This window comes from Capricornis sumatraensis, chromosome 2 (genome assembly GCF_032405125.1).
Source record: "Capricornis sumatraensis isolate serow.1 chromosome 2, serow.2, whole genome shotgun sequence".
In the NCBI taxonomy this organism is placed as follows: Eukaryota; Metazoa; Chordata; class Mammalia; order Artiodactyla; family Bovidae; genus Capricornis; species Capricornis sumatraensis.
This window is the reverse complement of record NC_091070.1, coordinates 218,988,478-219,009,494: the sequence shown is the minus strand read 5'-3', so window position 1 is coordinate 219,009,494 and position 21,017 is coordinate 218,988,478. Positions and strand designations below refer to the sequence as shown.

Here is a 21,017-nt window from a genome sequence, read left to right as displayed (position 1 = left end):
GTGATCACTCCTTCCCCGGGCGCTAACCTGGGAGACATGTCTGGTGGCACCTGCTTCAGGGACCACTGAGCCCCCGGCCTCTGCCCCCAGCAGGTGGGCCCCACCCAGAGCCCCTTCCCTGCCTGGGTTTCCTTGAAAGCTTGTCCTCTGACTACCCCGACACCCCCCGGGGCAGAAGGCTGCCTGTGTCTTGCTTACCTCTGTCCCCGCCAGCTAGTTCACTGCTGGCACATAGTATATTCCCTGTAAGGCTGTCAGATGAATGAGTGATCGTCAGCAGAAATTAATTTAAGTTAAAAAATTCAAAACATGTGGACTCATTTGCTGAAGGTGTTTTGTCACTGCTGGAGCCTTCACTTAAGGTGGAGACGTCTTTTGAGAGGCGAGGGCGTGTGTAACTAGAGGACGAGGAGCAGAGCCAGCATCGTCTGCTCTGAGTTCTCTCCTGTCAGGGAAACTGCCAGGTCTTTTTTATGGGGGAGGAAGTCAGGGTTTGGGGACTTGCATTTGTTTCCCTCTGTCTCCATGAGAGCCCAGCAGGGTGTCCGCACCCACCCTGGAGCTGGACAAGGGCCTCGTGTGTCTGCGGCTGCCCAGGGCCCGTCAGATGCACCTCCTGCTGTGAGGACCCCACAGGCGGCTCAGGGAGCGGGAATACCATCCGTGCCCTGGCCTGGTGGGCGCCTCCGAGGTCCCTCAGTGCCCCCAGGGTGGTCGTCTCCCTGGACGGCACAGGCGCCTCTGCCCACGTCTGGGCCCTGCTGCCCAGCCTGACACTGTGTTTATCATGGGTGTGCCCTCTCTGCTGGCACCGGACATCTGTTCTTGTTGCTCCTCAGAGCTCAGGAGCCCATGGTGCTAGCCTGGGTTGTGGCTAAGCGGGGAGGCCAGCACTTGCCCAGTGTGGCCCGTGCCGTGCACTCTGCAGGGGCAAATGCCTCCGTGTTCACAGGGCTTCCTGGGCAAGTCAGGCTAGCTGACACCCAGGGAGTGGGGTCCTGTGCCCCGAGGACCCTGCTTCTCGTCTGCTTGGTTTGCTCCTTTGGGCCTTTTGGACGGACCTGAGGCTCAGCTCCTTGGACAGGCCCTCTGGTCGTCCTGCTGCCTGTCCTCCCAGTGGATTTTGCCCCAGCCCAGTGCTGCAGCCAGGCAGCAAGCCCCTCCCTGGGCCCCCGTTTCTCCTGGCCCCGCCCCTGGTGGGGGTGTCCTGCAGGACCTTGTGTCCTGCTGTGGTCTACCATTTGCATTCTGTCGAGTGTCCACCTGGGGCTGAGAGGCCATCCGGAATGCCAGGGGGCTGCATGTTGGGCACCTGATAAGCAGATTTCAGCATTTCTGTGCGTGGGATTTTTCAGACCAGACAGACACAGACAGGCTGAAAGTGTTCCGAACGGTCCGAGCCCAGCCCTGGCTGCATTTGGAGGGAGCCCAGGGAGCCTTGCTCGAAAGTGGAGGTGTGATTTTACACCTCCGGTCACTTCCCACCACCTGGTCGCATCACCATTCCCTTGGCCTTTCATGCTGGTCTCGCTGGGTCTCTAACGCGGTCTGGGCCGCTCTGCCAGGCAGCTGGCTCACCCGCTTGCCCTTCACACATGGAGCCTGGGCAAGCCTCGCTGCTCCAGCAATGGTGGGTTGTCTCCTGGGACACCAAGAAGGCCTGAGGCAAAAGCCCCGAAACCCCAGTGAACTGTTCGCCGTGCACTCAGTGTCTGGCACTTTCCTTGTGCCTTCCTGGTGGGTCTCGTTCAGGTCCTGCTGCAGCGTGGACCGATCTGTGCGCAGGGGGTTCGTTCTGCCTGACCCTCATCCACGGCACCCTGAAATCTGTCGTGAAATGGCCTCAGTGGAGTGCTGCCTTTAATGTGAACCTATTTATGAAAACTCAACACAAGAAAAACAAGGATACAATGAAACTGATTATTTTCCCGAACCAGTGCAAAGATCAATTTCAAAACTTCCAGGAAATCAAAAAAAAAAAAAAAAATCACAATGAGAAAACTAGAATAGACTCCATAAAAACAAGCTCTGGAACATTTGAGTTAGGAAAAAACAAGTCTTTTCTTTCCAGTGTTGGGAAAGCGCAGCTCTTTGGTCTCACGCTTTTCCTTTGGTCTCGCGTACACCCCGGTCCCGCAGAGGACTTCACTCCTGACACTGCTGGTCACCAGGCATGTGGAGGATTTCCCCACAAGAGGCAATTCCTGCAGCACTGGGTGGGGCGGTCCTGCAATTTAGCTCAGTTCTGATACTATCTCCCCAGAGGAAGCATCAGATCTCACAGGCTAAGGGCTGAGTCGAACAAAATGAGGGACTCCCCTGCTGGTCCAGTGGATAGGAATCTGCCCTGCCAGTGCAGGGGACACGGGTCTGGAAGGAGTGCACATGCCCCAGAGCCGCTGAGCCCGTGGGCCATGACCACCGAGCCTGCGCTCGGCCGCAAGTGAAGCCACCGCAGTGTGAAGCCCCGCAGCACGACTGGAGAGCAGCCCCCGCTCGCCGCAGCTAGACGCAGCCCACGGGCAGCGCCCAGGACCCAGCGCGGCCAACGAGAGGATAACGACGCCGGGTGCTTCAAAAAGAAGAGCCGCCCAAGAACTGGTACAGAGGTGCTGTGGAAAAGCTCCGAGTGCAGAAGCCCCTGGTATGTGGAGTTGGGCCTCCCCTCCTGGTGTGGATGTGCTCACCAACCTGGACACCCTCCGAGCCCCTACAGTTGGGGTTTGCGGAGGCTTCCTCACGGGAGCGTGATCAGTTACCAGCTCCACCTCCATCGAGCCCCTCTCTCTGGAGGATTCAGGTGGAGCTGAGAATTGCAAGCTTCTCCTGAGGCTTGTCTTGCTGGTGGCCCTCCCCCCACCAGAAGGCCCCTCAGAGTCACCCCATTAGAGCTCAGGGCACTCCTCATGCTCCTGTCACTCAGAAGTGACAGGGTCTCAGGAGCTCTGTGCCAGGCGCTGAGAGCAGACAAGCATTTGCTGCCACCTCACAGCATCAGAATGTAAGCCACATTTTAAAGAGAAATGAGAGACCGAGGCCAACCTCGTGTGAACCACAGTGTGTGGAGCTGGGAGCCAGGGGTCTGATGAGACTGGACATCAGAACGACTTCGCCGGGACTGCCCATCCTGAGTCCTCCCGGACCACGTGGTAATGTTAACACCTACTTACAGCATTAATCACTCCAAAATCACTACACATGGTGCCTGCAGCCATGAAATTAAAAGACGCTTGCTCCTTGGGAGGAAAGCTATGAGCAACCTAGACAGCATACTAAAAAGCAGAGACATTACTTTGCCGACAAAGGTCCATCTAATTAAAGCTATGGTTTTTCCAGTAGTCATGTATGGATGTGAGTGTTGGACCATAAAGAAGGCTGACTGCTGAAGAATTGCTGCTTTTGAACTGTGGTGTTGGGGAAGACTCTTGAGAGTCCCTTGGACTGCAAGGAGATTCAACCAGTCAATCCTAAAGGAAACAAATCCTGAATATTCATTGGAAGGACTGATCCTGAAGCTGAAGCTCTGATGCTTTGGCCACCTGAAGTGAAGAACTGACTCCTTGGTAAAGACCCTGATGCTGAGAAAGATTGAAGGCGGGAGGAGAAGGGGACGACAGAGGATGAGATGGTTGGATGGCATCACTGACTCAATGGACATGAGTTTGTGTGAACTCCAGGAGTTGGTGACACACAGGGAGGCCTTGCGTGCTGCAGTCCATAGGGTCGCACAGAGTCGGACACTGAACTGAGCAACTGAACTGAACTGAACAGCATTAATGATGAGGTTTAAACATGCCTTAACGTGTGATGGCTGACAATAAGTGTATTACTGCAAAAAAAAGAAAGTCACGCTAAAGGATACAAATGTTAACTGTACACACAGACCCACAGCACCACCACTGCACACACCACGGGAAGCCTCTGAGAAAACTGAGCCGAGAGCATCACTGAAGAGCATCACTAGAGAGAAACACCAGTGCATCCTGGTGGCCATCAAGGGCCTGGCAGTGAGACTCGGTCTTCTCATTTGCAGCAAGTGGCACTCCTGAGTACTGTTATAAAGGGTCAGAGTACTCTCAAATACTGTTTTAGAGATGCTGGGTCAGGCAGTACTCATAAGTGCTAGTAGACAAGATTGAGTGGTACTTCAGAATCCTGACAGACAAGGATCAGGTGGTACTCTTCAGTACTCTTATAGAGACATGGGGTCGAGTGGTACACGTGAGTACTAATCGACAAGGCCAAGTGGTATTCCTGAGTACTGATAGATAAGGATCAGTTGGTACTGCCTAGTATTGATGGATACTCAAGGTCAGGTAGCACTCCTGAGTACTGAATGAGACTCAGAGTCAGGTGATACCCCCAAGTACTGGTAGAAAAGGGTCAAATGGTACTCCCTGAGTACTGTAGAGATGCAAGGTCAGGTGGTACTTCCAAGTACTGATCGAGACAAGGGTCACGTGGTACTCTGAGTACTGATGGATACTCAAGGTCAGGGGGTACTCCTCAGTACTGATATAGACAGAAACAAAGATTAGGTGGTACCCTGGAGTACTGATGGAGACACATGGTCAGGTGGTACTCCCAAGTACTGATCGAGACAAGGGTCACGTGGTACTCTGAGTACTGATGGATACTCAAGGTCAGGGGGTACTCCTCAGTAGTGATATAGATAGAAACAAAGATTAGGTGGTACCCTGGAGTACTGATGGAGACACACGGTCAGGTGGTACTCCCAAGTACTGATCAAGACAAGGGTCACGTGGTACTCTGAGTACTGATGGATACTCAAGGTCAGGGGGTACTCCTCAGTAGTGATATAGATAGAAACAAAGATTAGGTGGTGCCCTGGAGTACTGATGGAGACACACGGTCAGGTGGTACTCCCAAGTACTGATCGAGACAAGGGTCACGTGGTACTCTGAGTACTGATGGATACGCAAGGTCAGGGGGTACTCCCAACTCCTGAAAGAGGCACAAGGTGAGGTAGTACTCCTGAGTGCTGATAGGGAGTAAGAGTCAGATGGTACTCTTGAGTACTGTTATAGACAGAAACACGGGTTAGTTGGTACTCTCAAGTACTGATAGGGAAACGTTGGCTCCCGGTCTGTGGCCAGTGGGTGGCATGTGGTGGTCATTGTATAGAGACATTTTGGAAAACAGCTTAGCTTCTTCAAGGGTTATAATGTCGTTTTGTTGTTCACGGCTCCTTTGCTCATCCCTTCTGTGGGAATCATCCTACATGTGGGGGATGGTAAGTGTTAGTTGCTCAGTCACGTCCGACTCTTTGTGACCCGTGAACTGTAGCCTGACAGCCTCTGTCCATGGGATTCTCCATAAAGAAGACTGGAGTGGGTTGCCACTTCCTTCTCCAGGGGATCTTCCTGACCCAGGGATTGAACCCACGTCTACCCTAGCCCTGTAGGCAGTCTTTACCGTCTGAGCCACTGGGGAAGGCGGTGGGTGGGTGATATTCACCCATAAATGTTGGCCAACATCGTTTCTAACACAAACAACAAAAGGAAATGTCTGAAACTGTCTCCCAATCCGGAACGGGTTTTCTGAAGTGGGCTTTGCTCACCTCGTGAGGCCTTTTCCCACCATTGCGAATGCTGTTTGGATACTGGGACAACAGGGACGAGACCGTGTCTCTGATGGACAGATCCCACGTGCCCTGGTGTCTCACTGCAGCTCTGAGGAGCACAGATCAGATGCCAGCGGCCCCTGAGACAGGGCGGTGGCTTTGGCCTTTATTAGTGTCTTTTCCCCGATTTGCTGGTTTTCTTTAACAGGGCTGTGAACAACCGCCACCACCACCAGAAAAGCACAAAACATAAGATTTCAGCTTTAGTCCCACTTGGTGAAACACGCCTTACCTCAGGAGGTAGCTGTAGGCTAGAAAGAGCAGGACTGTCCCTCTGGCACGCCTGGCCAGGCCCCCGGCTGCCCTGCCCGCTGCCCTTGCCTTGCCCATTCCCCACGAGGCGGGCCGCATCGCTGTCACTCTCGTCCCTGTCTCAGACACGGTTCTTCAGTTGGCACAAAACCTCTTCTGAGGCTCGGCCTCGCTTTGCTGCCATGAGAAAGAAACCACACAGCTGCACTCCTAACTCAGGCCCTCCTCTTATGGAAGACCATTAGAACTTCTTCCGCAGGGGATTTGTGTAAGGTAGCGCTGGGTCTTTGTGCTGATTCTGTCTGCACTTTAAATGAAATGCAGCTGTATGAAATGTTCCTGGGAAGAAGCTCTCTCCCTTCAACCCCCTGATCCCCCTCTTTCCCATGAGATGCTCTCTGGTGTCGGTGGCATCCTGAGTGGGAACCACCCCTGCCCATCACTGTCCTGCCTTTTCCAGCATGCAGTGCAGGGGGCCCTGGGCTGGAGCCTCCAGTCACTCGCCCCCGCTCTTTCCCACGCCAGGCGCCGTGGCCAGCACAGAAGTGAAGATGAAGCTGCAGGAGTTTGTTCTCAATAAAAAGAAGGCCCTGGCTCATCGGAACCTGAACCACTGCATGTCCAGCGACCCTCGCTACTGGTACGGGTACGTGGAGGGCCCCGGGCACACAGGGTCCGTGGGAGACTGGAGGGGCGCTCGGTTCTCCCCCCGGGAGGGCGTGGAATTAGATGCTCCCTGAGCCAGCAGCAGACGTGGTCAGACCCGAGTGGTCCAGTGGTCAGGGCACATGGCTGTTGTCCAGATGCAGAGAGGGCTGCTCTTTAAACAAACATTAAAGGGAAACTCGTGGGGCGGTGTCTGACCATATTCTTGGCTTCTCATGCAATTTTTGGCCACAAAAGGCACCTGTTAAACTGGAGCTCTAGTCTAAATCGTCCATATGCACCTACTGAATTTCTGCCCAACATGTTATTGATTACTGGTCAAGTCAGAAGCACCTGTGGTCTTTTTATTGTTTTTATACTAAGAACCCTCCCAGAGCCTGCATAACTGACAGAGACCACAAACTGCCTGTTAGTGCTCAGAGGCTGACGAGCCTGGCAAAGAGGACTTGAACTTGGTGGCGGGATTGCTTGTGTTGGGTCTTTCCTCTGGGCCCACGTGTGGCTCTGAGGGGCTGGCCACCAACCCAGGCCAAGCTGGAAGTGCAGTGACGAAGTTCTGTGGCTTCAGACCATAGTCCAGGGTGCCCCACGGGTTTTTTCTGCTTTGATATCGTTTGCTTCTCCTTTCAAGGGTGATTCTGTCCTGGAAGAGGCCTCATTGGCAGCTTTTTTAAATAAATGGGATTATCATTCATTCATGGAGGGAAAGCATAGCTCTTCCTGGAGCCCCGAGATGGACAGCAGTCTTGCTAACATGCTGCCAGATCACATAGAAATGAACGCATTTGTTTCAGTAGATTCGGCCTAAAGGGCATTTTGGTTCTGAAGCCATCTCCACTCTGAGCGTCGGCAGCCCCCACAACACACAACCACTCCGGCTGCACCCGCACCCGCCAGCTGCGGGCTCAGCAGCTCCACCACCCGCCCACAGCCGCGACGGCAGCGGCCGCCTCGAAGAGCCGCCCATGGCGGCCACGTGCCCCAAGCGCTGGACACTGGGGCCCGGGGGCAGTCCTGGGGCCGTGCTCCTGGGGGCCCCACTACGTGGCAGCACTGATCCGTCATCTCCCCGCTAGTGACCACCCCCTGGGTTTTGTGCTGGGAAGGCTCTGTTGTCCTCCTTTGTAGGGGGGCCTACCAGGCAAATGCCCTGCACTGTGGTAGGTTGGGCAGGGCAGGAAGAGAAGCTGGGTGGGGTGGGGGGTCCAGGACTCCGGGGAGTAGCCTGTCGGGTAAGGTGGGCAGTGCTCCTGGATTCTCCCTTGGGAGAGGTGATGTGATCTGCAGGCTAGGAAGCTTTTCAGCAGAGGCCCTGTTCTGAGAGCAGCAGGGGTCTTCAGGAGCAGTGCTAAGAAGGCGGTGGGCCCAGAGGAGGTTGTGGTGGGAGGAGGGTCATGGTTGACCATGCCGGAGTCAATGGATGGTGGCCACAGGGATGCAAAGGGAAGATTGGGGTGTCAGGACCCCCGTGAGTGGAGAGGTGGGGCGTCCAGTCTCCAGGAATAGATGCCATGATGATGTACTTGCATGTAAAGAGGAGGACAGAGTCCATGGGCTGGGAGCTTGCATCACCTCAGTGCTGGGGGCTGCTGGGGAGGGGGCTCAGCAAGGAGCACCTGGGAACTGGAAGGGGGAGGCGGGGGCGTGCAGGCTGGGCCTGGGGGCAGGGTCCCAAAGGGTTGGATATGGCTCCCTGGTGGGCAGGGTGGCCCAGATTCGGAGGAGGCTTGCTTGCCCCGGTCCAGTGCTTGGTGGGGAGATCCCTCTTTCCCGCTGCAGTGGGGGAAGGACTCACCTCGGTGGAGTCAGAGGGAGTGGGCCTGTCTGCCTTGGGTGTGGTGGGCTTCTTGAGTGGTCACACAAGCCAAACTAAATCGTGGGTCATGTTCACTTGCTGCATGATGGCAAGATGGGAAAACCCATCTCTATAGAGAAAAACCTCACCTGGACTCCAGCTTCACTCCACCCGTGTGGTCAGCTCAGGTGTCATGGACCTGAACATAAAAGCTGCATTGTTAAGACTTCCAGAAGAAAATGTAGAAGAAAGTTTTCATGACGTTGGTGAAGAGGTAAGCAAGGAGATCTTTGAACACCAAAATCATCAACTATAAACCAAAAATGTAAACTTAATCAAAACTTAATACTTTCATCCTTTGAAAGGCACCCTTAAGAAAATAAAAAGGCAAGGCACAGACAGAAACAAAATATTCACAATGAATGTGAGCAGCCGAGCCCTTGATCCAAAATACATAAGGAAGTGCTGCAACTCAAAGAGCTTCCCTGGCGGCTCAGATGGTAGAGAATCTGCCTGCAATGCAGGACACCCAGGTTCGATCCCTGGGTTGGGAAGATCCCTTGAAGGGAATGGCAACCCATTCCAGTATTCTTGCCTGGAAAATTCCATGGACAGAGGAGCATGGCAGGCTACAGTCCTTGGGAGCACAAAGAGTCAGACACGACTGAGCAAGTAACACTTCACTTCACAACTCAATAACAAAAAGACAAGCACCCTACTGAAAAAATATAGGCAAAAGACATGAGCCAATACCTCACAATGAGTTTGAGCAAGCTCCAGGAGTTGGTGGTGGACAGGGAAGCCTGGGGTGCTGCAATCCATGGTGTTGCAAAGAGTTGGACACGACTGAATGACTGAACTGATTACCTCACAAAATAAGATGCAAATGGTCAGTAATTTCACGAAGATCATTAGTCACCCCGGAAATGCAGTGCACAGCGGGACGCCCCCTCACACAGGAACGGCTGAAATTGAACAAACCCAGTGCCAGCTTTCCAGGTGGCTCAACCGTAAAGAATTCACCTGCCAGGAGGTGCAAGAGAGAAAGGTGCTATCCCTGGGTCAGGAAGATTCCCATGGAGGAGGAAATGGCAACCCACTCCAGTATTCTTGCCTATATGCCGACTCCATGACCCATGACCCATTCTCCTAGGTGTCTCCCTAAGAGCAGGTGAGGCCTTCCATCTGGGCAGTGACTTGTGTTCTGATGGTCACAGCAATTCTGCTCATTGTCTCCAAAGCATGGGAGTAGCTGAGTGTCCGCCAGCAGGTGATGGCAACACGGGCACCTGCTTTTGCATCTGCTCAGCAAGGCCCGGGGCGGCCTGCCCATACCTAGAAACATCAGGCTTTGGAGAAGACGCAGAGTCTGTGCCTTCAGATGCCATTTGCATGCATGTGGTCCTAGAGTTGGCACAGCCAGTCTGTAGGGACAGGAAGCCAAGTGGCAGTGGCCTGGGAGGGGCACAGGGCCTTCCCGTGGAGGCGGCTGCTCTCTGTGCTGTACTGGCATGGTTCTACAGTGTACCTGGGTCATAACCCCCAGTTTTAGGCGCACCGGAGGAGACCGTGCTGCCTGCCATGGTAGCTGCCAGCCACGTGGGCTCCGGGGCATCGAAATGGACTGTTCAGATGGAGACAAGCTGTGAACGTCAGACACGCCGCATGTGAAAAACATGAGAACTATCTCCTTAATACTGTTTAGTTGCAATGATAGGATTTGGGGTATATTGGATTAAGAACACTGAACGTAATTTCACTGCTTCCTGTTTGTTCCTGCTCATGTGGCCAAGAGAGAATTTTAAATTGCACATGCAGCCTGTATTACTTCTGTTGGACAGTGCTGGTGTGAGCGATTACAAATGTTATTCACCTGCATAAACCTGAGGTCATGGGAAAGGCCAGTTGTTGGTAGAATTTAGTTAAATGGCTAAATTTACTAAATTACTTGGTAAATGGCTGAGTTTGTGTTCGGCTTTGTTCCATATCATGGTCAGAGCAATGTTTAGAAAGAAAAAGCAGGCGTGTTTGTCTTCCATCTTCTTCACTGAGGACCGATGGTCTTTAAGACACGGTGCCCCTTCCGTCCGCCAGGATCACGGCAGAGCTACTCCAGGCACCTCCTCCCAGCTGGGAGGGCAGGTCGAACACCTGGACAGTGATTCTGGTTGGAGCTGAGTTAGAAGAGCAGCGCCTCACGTTCTGCCCCCGGGACACAAGGGGTGTGTGTGGTATGTGTATGAGGTGTATCTCTGTGTGTAGTGTGTGTGTGTGTGGTGTGTCTATTTGTGTGTGTGTCTGTGTGTGGTATGTGTATGTGGTGTATCTGTGTGTGTAGTGTGTGTGTCTATGTCTGTGGTATGTGTGCTTGTGTGTGTGGTCTGTGTGGTGTGTGTCTGGTATGTGTGTGTGTGTGGTCTGTGTGTGTGTGTGGTATGTGTATGACGTGTATCTGTGTGTATAGTGTGTGTCTGTGTGGTGTGTGTCTGTGTGGTCTGTCTGTGTGTTTGTGTCTATGTGTGTGTGTGGTGTATGTGTGTGGTCTCTGTGTGTGTGGTCTGTATGATGTGTCTATGTAGTGTGTGTGTGTCTGTGTGTGTTTGTGTGTGGTCTGTGTGGTGTGTGTGGGTATAGTGTGTGTGTGTGTGTGTGTGTGTGGTATGTGTAGGAAGTGTATCTGTATAGTGTGTGTGGTGTGTGTGTGTGTGTCTGTGTGTTTGTGTCTGTGTATGTGTGTGTGTGGTGTGTGTGTGGTATGTGTATGAGTTGTATCTGTGTATAGTGTGTGTGTGTGGTGTGTGTGTCTGTGTGTGTTTGTGTCTGTGTATGTGTGTGGTCTGTTTGTGTGTGTCTGTGTGTGTGGTATATGTATGAGGTGTATCTGTGTGTATAGTGTGTGTGTGGTGTGTGTGTGTGTCTGTGTGATGTGTGTGTGTGGTCTGTGTGGTGTGTCTATGTGTATGTTTGTGTGTGTTGTGTGTGTGTGTCTTGTGTGTGGGTGGTCTGTGTGGTATGTGTGTGGTCTGTGTGTGTATGGTATGTGTATGACATGTATCTGTGTGTATAGTATGTGTGTGTGTGTCTGTGTGGTGTGTGTGTGTGGTATGTGTATGAGGTACATCTGTGTGTATAGTGTGTGTGTGGTCTGTATGTCTGTGTGTGTAGTGTGTGTGTCTGTGTGGTGTGTGTGTCTGTGTGTGTGTGTGGTATATGTGGGAAGTGTATCTGTGTGTATAGTGTGTGTGTGTGTGGTGTGTGTGTCTGTGTGTGTGTGTGGTATGTATAGGAGGTGTATCTGTGTGTATAGTGTGTGTGGTGTGTATGTCTATGTGTGTCTGTGTGGTGTGTCTGTGTGTCTGTGTGTGTGTGTATCTGTGTGTGTGTGGTATGTGTAGGAGGTGTATCTGTGTGTATAGTGTGTATGGTGTGTATGTCTTTGTGTGTAGTGTGTGTGTCTGTGTGGTATGTGTGTCTGTGTGTGTGTGTGTGGTATATGTGGGAGGTGTATCTGTGTATATAATGTGTGTGTGTGGTATGTGTGTCTGTGTGGTGTGTGTGTGTGCGTGTGTGTATCTGTGTGTGTAGTGTGTGTGTGGTGTGTATGTGTGTCTGTGTGGGGTGTGTGTGTGTCTGTGTGTGTATCTGTGTGTGTGTGGTATGTGTAGGAGGTGTATCTGTGTGTATAGTGTGTGTGGTGTGTATGTCTGTGTGTGTAGTGTGTGTGTGGTGTGTGTGTGTGTGTGTGGTATATGTGGGAGGTGTATCTGTGTATATAATGTGTGTGTGGTGTGTGTGTCTGTGTGGTGTGTCTGTGGTGTGTGTGTGTGTCTGCATGTATAGTGTGTGTGTGGTGTGTATGTCTGTGTGGTGTGTGTGTCTGTGTGTGTGTGTGGTATATGTGGGGGGTGTATCTGTGTATATAATGTGTGTGTGTGGTGTGTGTGTCTGTGTGGTGTGTGTTTGTGCATGTGTGTATCTGTGTGTATAGTGTGTGTGTGGTGTGTATGTCTGTGTGTCTGTGTGGGGTGTGTGTGTGTCTGTGTGTGTGTGTATCTGTGTGTGTGTGGTATGTGTAGGAGGTGTATCTGTGTGTATAGTGTGTGTGGTGTGTATGTCTGTGTGTGTAGTGTGTGTGTGTGGTATGTGTGTCTGTGTGTGTGTGTGTGGTATATGTGGGAGGTGTATCTGTGTATATAATGTGTGTGTGTGGTGTGTGTGTCTGTGTGGTGTGTGTGTGTGTCTGCGTGTGTGTATCTGTGTGTATAGTGTGTGTGTGGTGTGTATGTCTGTGTGGTGTGTGTGTCTGTGTCTGTGTGGTATATGTGGGAGGTGTATCTGTGTATATAATGTGTGTGTGTGTGTCTGTGTGTGTGTGGTATGTGTAGGAGGTGTATCTGTGTGTGGTGTGTATGTCTGTGTATGTGTGTGTCTGTGTGGTGTGTGTGTCTCTGTGTGTGTGTGGTATGTGTAGGAGGTGTATCTGTGTGTGTGGTGTGTATGTGTATGTGTGTCTGTGTGGTGTGTGTGTGTGTATCTGTGTGTATAGTGTGTGTGTGGTGTGTATGTCTGTGGTGTGTGTGTGTGTGGTGTGTGTGTCTGTGTGTGTGTGTGGTATATGTGGGAGCTGTATCTGTGTATATAATGTGTGTGTGTGTCTCTGTGTGTGTGTGGTATGTGTAGGAAGTGTATCTGTGTGTATAGTGTGTGTGGTGTGTATGTCTGTGTGTGTCTGTGTGAGTGTGAGTGTGTGCCTGTGCGGTGGTTGCGTGTGAGGGTGGGTGTGCGTTCACATGCCCTTGCAAACAAGGACAGGCCTGCCCTCGCTCACACCCCCGGCCGTCGCCTGCTGCGGCGCGTGTGAGCCCTGGGCTCTGTGACGAGGGCCGGGTCCCACAGGAGGGCCGGTGGCCACTGCTCCCCGGGAGGCCTCGGCCTCTAGCGATGAGCTGGTTTTCCCCCGTTTTGCATGGTGTTTGGAGGCCTGGGGAAGCCTGGCTGCTGAGAAGTCTGGTTCCACCCTCGCGGCCACCAGCGGGGGTCCAGCTCCGCTGGGTCAGCCCGGCCGCTGCCCCGGGCCCGAGTGCCCTCTCAGACGGCGCGGAGCAGCGGCTCGGGGGCCAGCCCCGCCTGCGCTCCTCCACGTCAGGCCTGGACGGGAGGGAGGCTTTCAGTACTGACGGCATCTCAAGAGGTCAAGACAGGAGAGTCTGCTAGACCTTATACTGAATGTACTTCTGGCTTAATTGCAAAGTCTACCAGTGGAATCTCATGACAGTAGTTATTATTATTACCTATGAGGTTTCATTAATCGTAATTATCCATGTTTTGAGATTACATAACACGCACACAGGCCTTTCCATGTTTCTCATGAAAGAGAAGGTGAACTCTCTCCCAGCTTACACCTCGGCAGTGATGGCACGGTTTGGGGCCGCCGAGGCCACGCTCCCTGGAGGCTGTGGCCTGGAGAAGTCAGGTAGAGAGACGCCCTCAGACCTTCCGTGGGGTCGTGCCAGGCTGGACCCGCGAGTGAGGCCTGGCAGTCCGACGCATCAAGTGCGCAGACGGCATGAGCGTGGCTGGTCCAGCCCTGAGCCCGCAGCCCTGGCCCCCGACATGCTTCCTGGGGGCGGTGGGGCTGCAGGCGGGCAGCAGGCCTGTCCCAGGGGTCTGAGCACCCGCTGTGGCCTGCCTGCAGGCATTCATGGATCCGGCTCTGTGATCACCGTGTTCTTTACACCCATTTGCGCTCTCAAATATTTAAACATCCACCTGTAACCGTTTAAGTGCTCACATTCTCAATTCAAACACCACCAGGTGCGGGGGGACGTGGAGTGCTGTGTATGCAAATAAATAGTCTAACAAATTCCAAATAAGTAAGTTGGCTAATTTGTTTCAAGTCATTAAGCAGATTACACCGTGTACAGACTCTTGGAATTCATTACACCTTCAGTGTTGCCAGCGAGATGCAGCACGTTTGCGGATGGTCATCACCAGCACGGCCAACACCCCCTCCTGAGGCCTGAGCCCACCTTGAGCCGCCTCTGGCAGCGCCCTCCTGTCATTCCGTTTGGGGCTGTGTCTGCCAACTCACAGAGGAAGCAAATTTCCCGGGATCAGCTCCTGGGCCCAGGGTGCCGCCGATCCCTGCCTCCCCAGGGGAGGGGAGATGGCCGGGGTGACCGTCCCCAGGAGGGGGACAGTCCCCATGTGGCCTCTGCCCTCCAGGACCCAGAGGCCGCCAGCACTGTCCCTACAGGCCCCGGCCAGGTCTCAGCCGCCTCCAACAACAGCTGCGTTCCTTGCACCTGGAGCCCGCTGTCTCCCTCCTGCGTACTGGGGACAGGCCCCTTAGTGGCCGGGGGCAACACCTCCCTCAGCCTGAGGCCTGCCAGGCCAGGAGACCCCAAGAGTGAGGGGGCCAGGCAGAGCCCAGGGATTGGACCACACCTGGAGCCCCGCAGGCCGGCCGTCCTCAGCCCCTCGGGCCCGGGGAAGGCTGCACGCGGCCGGGTCCGCAGGCTCACAGGTGGCCTTGTATCATCATTTCAGTCCTGCCCCGGGAGGAAGCCAGGCTGCCCAGCAGGCTGGCCACCGAGCCAGGCCCACACATCAAAGGGAGAACCGCCCACGCGGGCGCCCAGAGGTGCTCTTCCTGCACGGCCGGGGCCCCAGGTCCCTGAGGGTCACTCAGCCCCTGTCCCCACTTTCTCTCCAGGAAGACGCAGCACAGCTCGCTGGACCAGAGCTCCCCGCCCCAGAGCGGGGCGTCGGCCTCCTACAGCCACCCGGTCCTGGGCATGTACGACGCCAAAGACGACTTCCCCCTCAGAAAGACAGGTGGGTGCGGGGCCACTGTAGGGGTAGGGGGTTGGGGGGCCCACCAGGGGGTCCTCAGGGCGGCGGCGGCGGCCGCTCTGTCACAAGCCAGAAGGATGTTTAGACACAAGCGAGGTGCCCGGGACGCGGGGACCCTGTCCAGCGGTGACTGTAAGCGGGCAGTGGCTTTTAAGAAGGATCGAAGCAGCCCAGGGTCTTGCACTGGGGCGCTCAGGTGGGCAGGAGCCAGCAAAGTGGGCCTCTCCCCAGAGCTGTGCCCTCAGGAAGCCTGGCCACCCTCCTGGTTGTGGAGGGTGGGGCTCTGCTCTCGGAGGCGGTAGGTGTAGCCTGGCCCTCGAGGGAAATGCCAGGCTTCATGGAGTGGGGGTGTGCGGCAGCTGCTTTTTCACGAACATGAATTTGTCTTCATTCAAAGGATTTTGGTCAGTTCCGGACAGAGAAGCTTTGGAACAGCTTCTCTGCCGGAGTGGCGGGGTACAGGGAGCAGGGCTGGGGGCCCCTGCCTCCCCATCCTAAGGCCACAGGTGGACCCCCTGTAGGCAGTGCACCCCAGAGAGGACGTGGGGTCACCAGCCCCAAACAGGAGCCGGACACAAAGGGGGCGCTTCCGCTCAGCGCCAGGGGACTTGACCCGCATCCTGGGTGCAAGACGGAGGGGCCCCGTGCCAGAGCTGGACCCCAGTGGGCAGCGGGGCCCACAGAGCCTTGCCCGGTCAGAGAGATGTCTGCACACGTGGCTGGGGTCTGCGTAGGCTGGCAGCACTATTGGTGACTGTGTGAGCGTGGCTTCTCCCCTCCAGTTTGAGCGCATGGTTGTCCCCTGTCGTGTGCTGAGAAGGGCCATGGCCTTCAACTAGAGAGCCTGCAGGCTCCACAGAAAGAAGCGTCTGTTCGGATCCGGGCCAGCTGCCCCCAGGCCTGTCCTCCACGCCCCGTCCTGGACCTGACACTGCGATCAGCCACGCCGCTGCCAGTCAAACAGGGCCCTGTGCAAAGAGAGACCCTGCGCACCTGCCCCAGGAGGCCGGGGCCTGGTGGAAGTGGAACCCAGGGAGGTGGGGAGCTGGCTCTGAGCAAGTGGCTGGCGGTTCTGCAGCTCAGTGGGTGTCTCCCTCCTTCTTTGCAGCCCTGGGCTCCATGACAGATTCCTTAGGCTCTCCTGACCTCAGTTTCTCATCTGCAAAGTGGGTACACTGAGTGCACAGCGCTTGTGCCCACCCTGGGGCAGGGGAGGATGTGAAGGACAGAGCTCCTGGCCACCGAGTAGAGCCACCTTCCATGTGGCCCTGAGCTGCATGATAATCGGCAGCGCCGCGCCCAGCCCCGCATCCCCAGGACAGAAGAGAGGCCCCAGCCCCGCGCTGCGTGGGCTGTGGAGGAGCTCAGTAGAGACACGCTTGCATGGTCTGTCTTCTAAAACGGCAGCCCTGGCACATTAGTAATGGCAGTAAGGCCAAGGCTCTGGGGGAGAGTTTTAACCCCTTAGGGGACAGAGTGCAGCACGGCGTCCTGCGTCTTTCTTGAAGCACCTATTTTCAAGCACTTGTCGCTGCTAATTCTAAATAATTTACATCTATCTATGCATTTAGCTCCCGGGTGGCTCAGGCAGTAAAGAGTCCGCCTGCACTGCAGGAGACCTGGGTTTCATCCCTGGGTCGGGAAGATCCCCTGGAGGAGGACATGGCAACCCACTCCAGTATTCTTGCCTGGAGAATCCCATGGATGGAGCGGCTTGGCAGACTGCAATCCATGGTGCCGTGAAGAGTCGGACACGACTGAGCAGCTGACACACTCGCTCAGCTAATCCCACGGTGATCCGCCTTCCCTCCATCTTTACGGGCAGTTTGGGGCGAGTGAGCCTCAGGACACTGTCAGGGACGGCTCCTCCCGGGGGCTCCTCTCTGGGCCCTGGGGACAGAGTCTGTGTCTGCGGGAGCTGTGTGTCTGTGACGGACTCAGGGCTGTGGCCCCCAGGGCGGACACTCATGCTCAGGCCTTGCTAGGTCACAGGGCAGAAAGCTGGGGACCCCGGGGTTCCTGGCACTTAGTCAGGAAGACATGTGCTCACTCCCAGGCAGGGACCTGAGCCTGAGCAGCGGCCGGCTCCTTGCGCATCTCCACAGTGGTTACGGAGCACGCTGGTCAGGCGCTCCCCAGGTGCCCAGCCCTGAGCTGTGTGGCAGGCAGGGGACAGGCCACCACTGTCCACGTGCTCCAGTCCTGCAGGAGGAGGGGAGCTGCAGAGTCCAGGCCCAGGGTGGACCTGTGGGGCCCCGGGGGAGGGGACCTGTCCCGTGGAGGGCAGGGCTGGCTTTTTACCCCAAACAAACAGAGGGGACTGAGGCCCCCCATCAGATTTGCACAGAAGCCCTGGCCCGTTGGCTGCCTCTGGGCCTCAGGGTCCCCGTCCGCAGCCCCCGACCCGGTGGGGCCCACACCACCAGGGAGGGCCTGCCGGGGCTGAGACAGTGGGCAGTGTCCGGTGGAAAGCCAGGCCATCTGATCACTGAGACCCCATGACATGTCGGTGAGTGTACGCAGCTTGCTCTGCAGTCATCCCCTTCCTACTCATCCTAGCCATGAGTAGCATGGCTCAAGGTTACCAGGGACGCACGTGGCACGCCTCTCTGCAGTTTGGGAAGGGTGGGTCACCTCGCGGTCCGTCTGGTTCTGATGTGGTTTGTGGACTGGGGGCAGCCCACTGGCCTGGGCAGCTGTGGGCATGGCCCACGCTGCACACCGCTATGCCTGGGTGTGTTTCATGTGGGTCTGGGAGGGGCTGGGGGTCGAGGGTAGAGGCCCTGCGGCCCTGGCGCGGGACAGGGCACTTTCTTAGCTTTCCGGGTGGGGTGAAGAGGGTCGACCCCGCAGTGCCCAGCCGTGCCGGCCCAAGGTCCCAGCCCTTGGGGGGCTTTTGGTGCTACGTCTTCCCTCAACTTTGTGCTTGTTGCAAAGTGGGTGTGAATATGTTCAGAGGGTTTTCATAAAGGCTTTGTTGTGCTTTACCAAAGAAACTTCCAGAGATGACACGTGTGGTTAAGTATTCATACTAGGCAGTGTCTATGTGGAAAAGGACCTCGCTGTCCATCAAACCTGGATTCCTCTTCGCATGAGAAGTGCCCAGTGAGACCTGGACTTATCTTGTCCAGATGCACCCTGTTCATACCTGAGCTTGGCAGCCACCTGAAATACGCTATCAAAACAATTGGTGTAAACACCTGTCTTAAACACCATGTAGAGTGCTGCTTTTTTTTTTTAATTAAAAAAATCACGAAAGGAATGCATTAGTTCAGTGCAGTCACTCAGTCGTGTCCGACTCTTTGCAACCCCATGAACTGCAGCACACCAGGCCTCCCTGTCCATCACCAAATCCCGGAGCTTGCTCAAACTCATGTCCATCAAATCAGAGATGCCATCCAACCATCTCATCCTCTGTCGTCCCCTTCTCCTTCTGCCTTCAATCTTTCCCAGAATCAGGGTCTTTTTCCAAGGAGTCAGTTCTTTCCATCAGGTGGCCAAAGTATTGGAGCTTCAGCGTCAGCATCAATCCTTCCAATGACTATTCAGGGTTGATTTCCTTTTGGATGGACTGGTTGGATCTCCTTGCAATCCAAGGGTCTCTCAAGAATCTTCTCCAACACCACAGTTCAAAAGCATCAATTCTTTGGCACTCAGCTTTCTTTATAGTTCAATTCTCATATCCATACATGACCACTAGAAAAACCATAGCTTTGACTACATGGACCTTTGGTGGCAAAGTAATGTCTCTGCTTTTTAATATGCTGTCTAGGTTGGTCATAACTTTTTTCCCAAGGAGCAAGTGTCTTTTAATTTCATGGCTGCAATCACCATCTGCAGTGATTTTGGAGCCCAAGAAAATAAAGTCTCTCACTGTTTCCATTGTTTCCTCATCTATTTGCCATGAAGTGATGGGGCCAGATGCCATGATCTTAGTTTTCTGAATGTTGCGCTTTAAGCCAACTTTTTCACTCTCCGCTTTCATCAAGAGGCTCTTTAGTTCTTCACTTTCTGCCATAAGGGTGGTGTCATCTGCATATCTGAGGTTATTGATATTTCTCCTGGCAGTGTTGATTCCAGCTTGTACTTCATCCAGCCCAGCATTTCTCATAATGTACTCTGCATAGAAGTTAAATAAGCAGGGTGACAATATACAGCCTTGACGTACTCCTTTTCCCAATTTGGAACCAGTCTGTTGTTCCATGTCCAGTTCTAACTGTTGCTTCCTGACCTGCATACAGGTTTCTTAGGAGGCAGGTCAGGTGGTCTGGTATTCCCATCTCTTTCCAAATTTTCCACAGTTTATTGTGATCCACACAGTCAAAGGCTTTGGCATAGTCAGTAAAGCAGAAGTAGATGTTTTTCTGGAACTCTCGCTTTTTCAATGCTCCAGTGGATGCTGGCAATTTGATCTCTGGTTCCTCTGCCTTTTCTAAATCCAACTTGAACATCTGGAAGTTCACGGTTCACATATTGCTGAAGCCTGGCTTGGAGAATTTTGAGGATTACTTCACTAGCATGTGAGATGAGTGCAATTGTGCAGTAGTTTAAGCATTCTTTGGCATTGCCTTTCTTTGGGATTGGAATGAACACTAACCTTTTCCAGTCCTGTGGCCACTGCTGAGTTTTCCCAATTTGCTGGCATATTGAGTGCAACACTTTCACATCATTATCTTTTAGGATTTGAAATAGCTCAACTGGAATTCCATCACCTCCACTAGCTTTGTTCATAGTGGTGCTTTCTAAGGCCCGCTTGACTTCTCATTCCAGGAAGTCTGGCTCTAGGTGAGTGATCTCACCATCGTGGATATCTGGGTCGTGAAGATCTTTTTTGTACAGTTCTTCCATGTATTCTTGCCACCTCTTCTTAATATCTTCTGCTTCTGTTAGGGCCATACCAGTTCTGTTCTTTACTGTGTCCATTTTGCATGAAATGTTCCCTTGGTATCTCTAATTTTCTTGAAGAGATCTCTATTCTTTCCCATTCTATTGTTTTTCTCTATTTCTTTGCATTGATCACTGAGGAAGGCTTTCTTATCTCTCGTTGCTATTCTTTAGAACTCTGCATTTCATGGGTATATCTTTCCTTTTCTCCTTTGCCTTTTGCATCTTCTCTTTTCTCAGCTATTTGTAAGGCCTCCTCTGACAACCATTTTGCTTTTTTGCATTTCTTTTTCTTGGGGATGGTCTTGATCCCTGTCTCCTGTACAATGTCACAAACCTCCATCCATAGTTCTTCAGGGACTCTGTCTATCAGATCTAATCCCTTGAATCTATTTGTCACTTCCACTGTATAATCATAAGGGATTTGATTTAGGTCATACCTGAATGGTCTAGCGGTTTTCCCTACTTTCTTCAACTTAAGTCTGAATTCCGACAAGTTAACAAATAAGTCAGACGCATGAATCCTGTGTGTGACCTCCGGAAACAGCTCCTGTGTCTGGTTTGGTGCCTACAGCGCAGACGGGGTCTATGCCGGCGTGTGGGGTGTGTGTCTGTGTGCGGGTGATGCGCGTAGACTGTCTCTTTGTCAAGAAAACATCTGTTTTGCACTTCCACTGTAGCTCCACTTGTCAGTTACTATTGTATCTGGGGTACCACTCCATTTCAACGCATAAGGTCAACACCTTTCCTGTATTATCTCAATTTACAATTATTGTAGCAATGGTAACTGTTTTCTAGCTTTTAGTTCTGCCCTCAAATATGGGGGCCTATAGTCACTCTGCAGGATCGACTCCTGAGTTAGAAAGCGTGTGCAGAGCCTACAAAGCCCAGCTTGGTGTGCCGCACCCTCCGCTCGTGAGA

At 53.6% G+C, this 21,017-nt stretch overlaps 1 protein-coding gene across 1 annotated transcript in view; it reads left to right on the top strand.

Annotated features, from left to right (window-relative positions):
* HDAC4 (histone deacetylase 4) overlaps positions 1-21,017 on the top strand; it is a 143,272-nt gene that overhangs the window by 55,167 nt on the left and 67,088 nt on the right. Inside the window, exons 5-6 of the mRNA XM_068961973.1 lie at positions 6,422-6,542; positions 15,073-15,194. Of these exons, the coding sequence (XP_068818074.1) occupies positions 6,422-6,542; positions 15,073-15,194 (243 nt within the window). The remainder of the gene's footprint in view (positions 1-6,421; positions 6,543-15,072; positions 15,195-21,017) is intronic.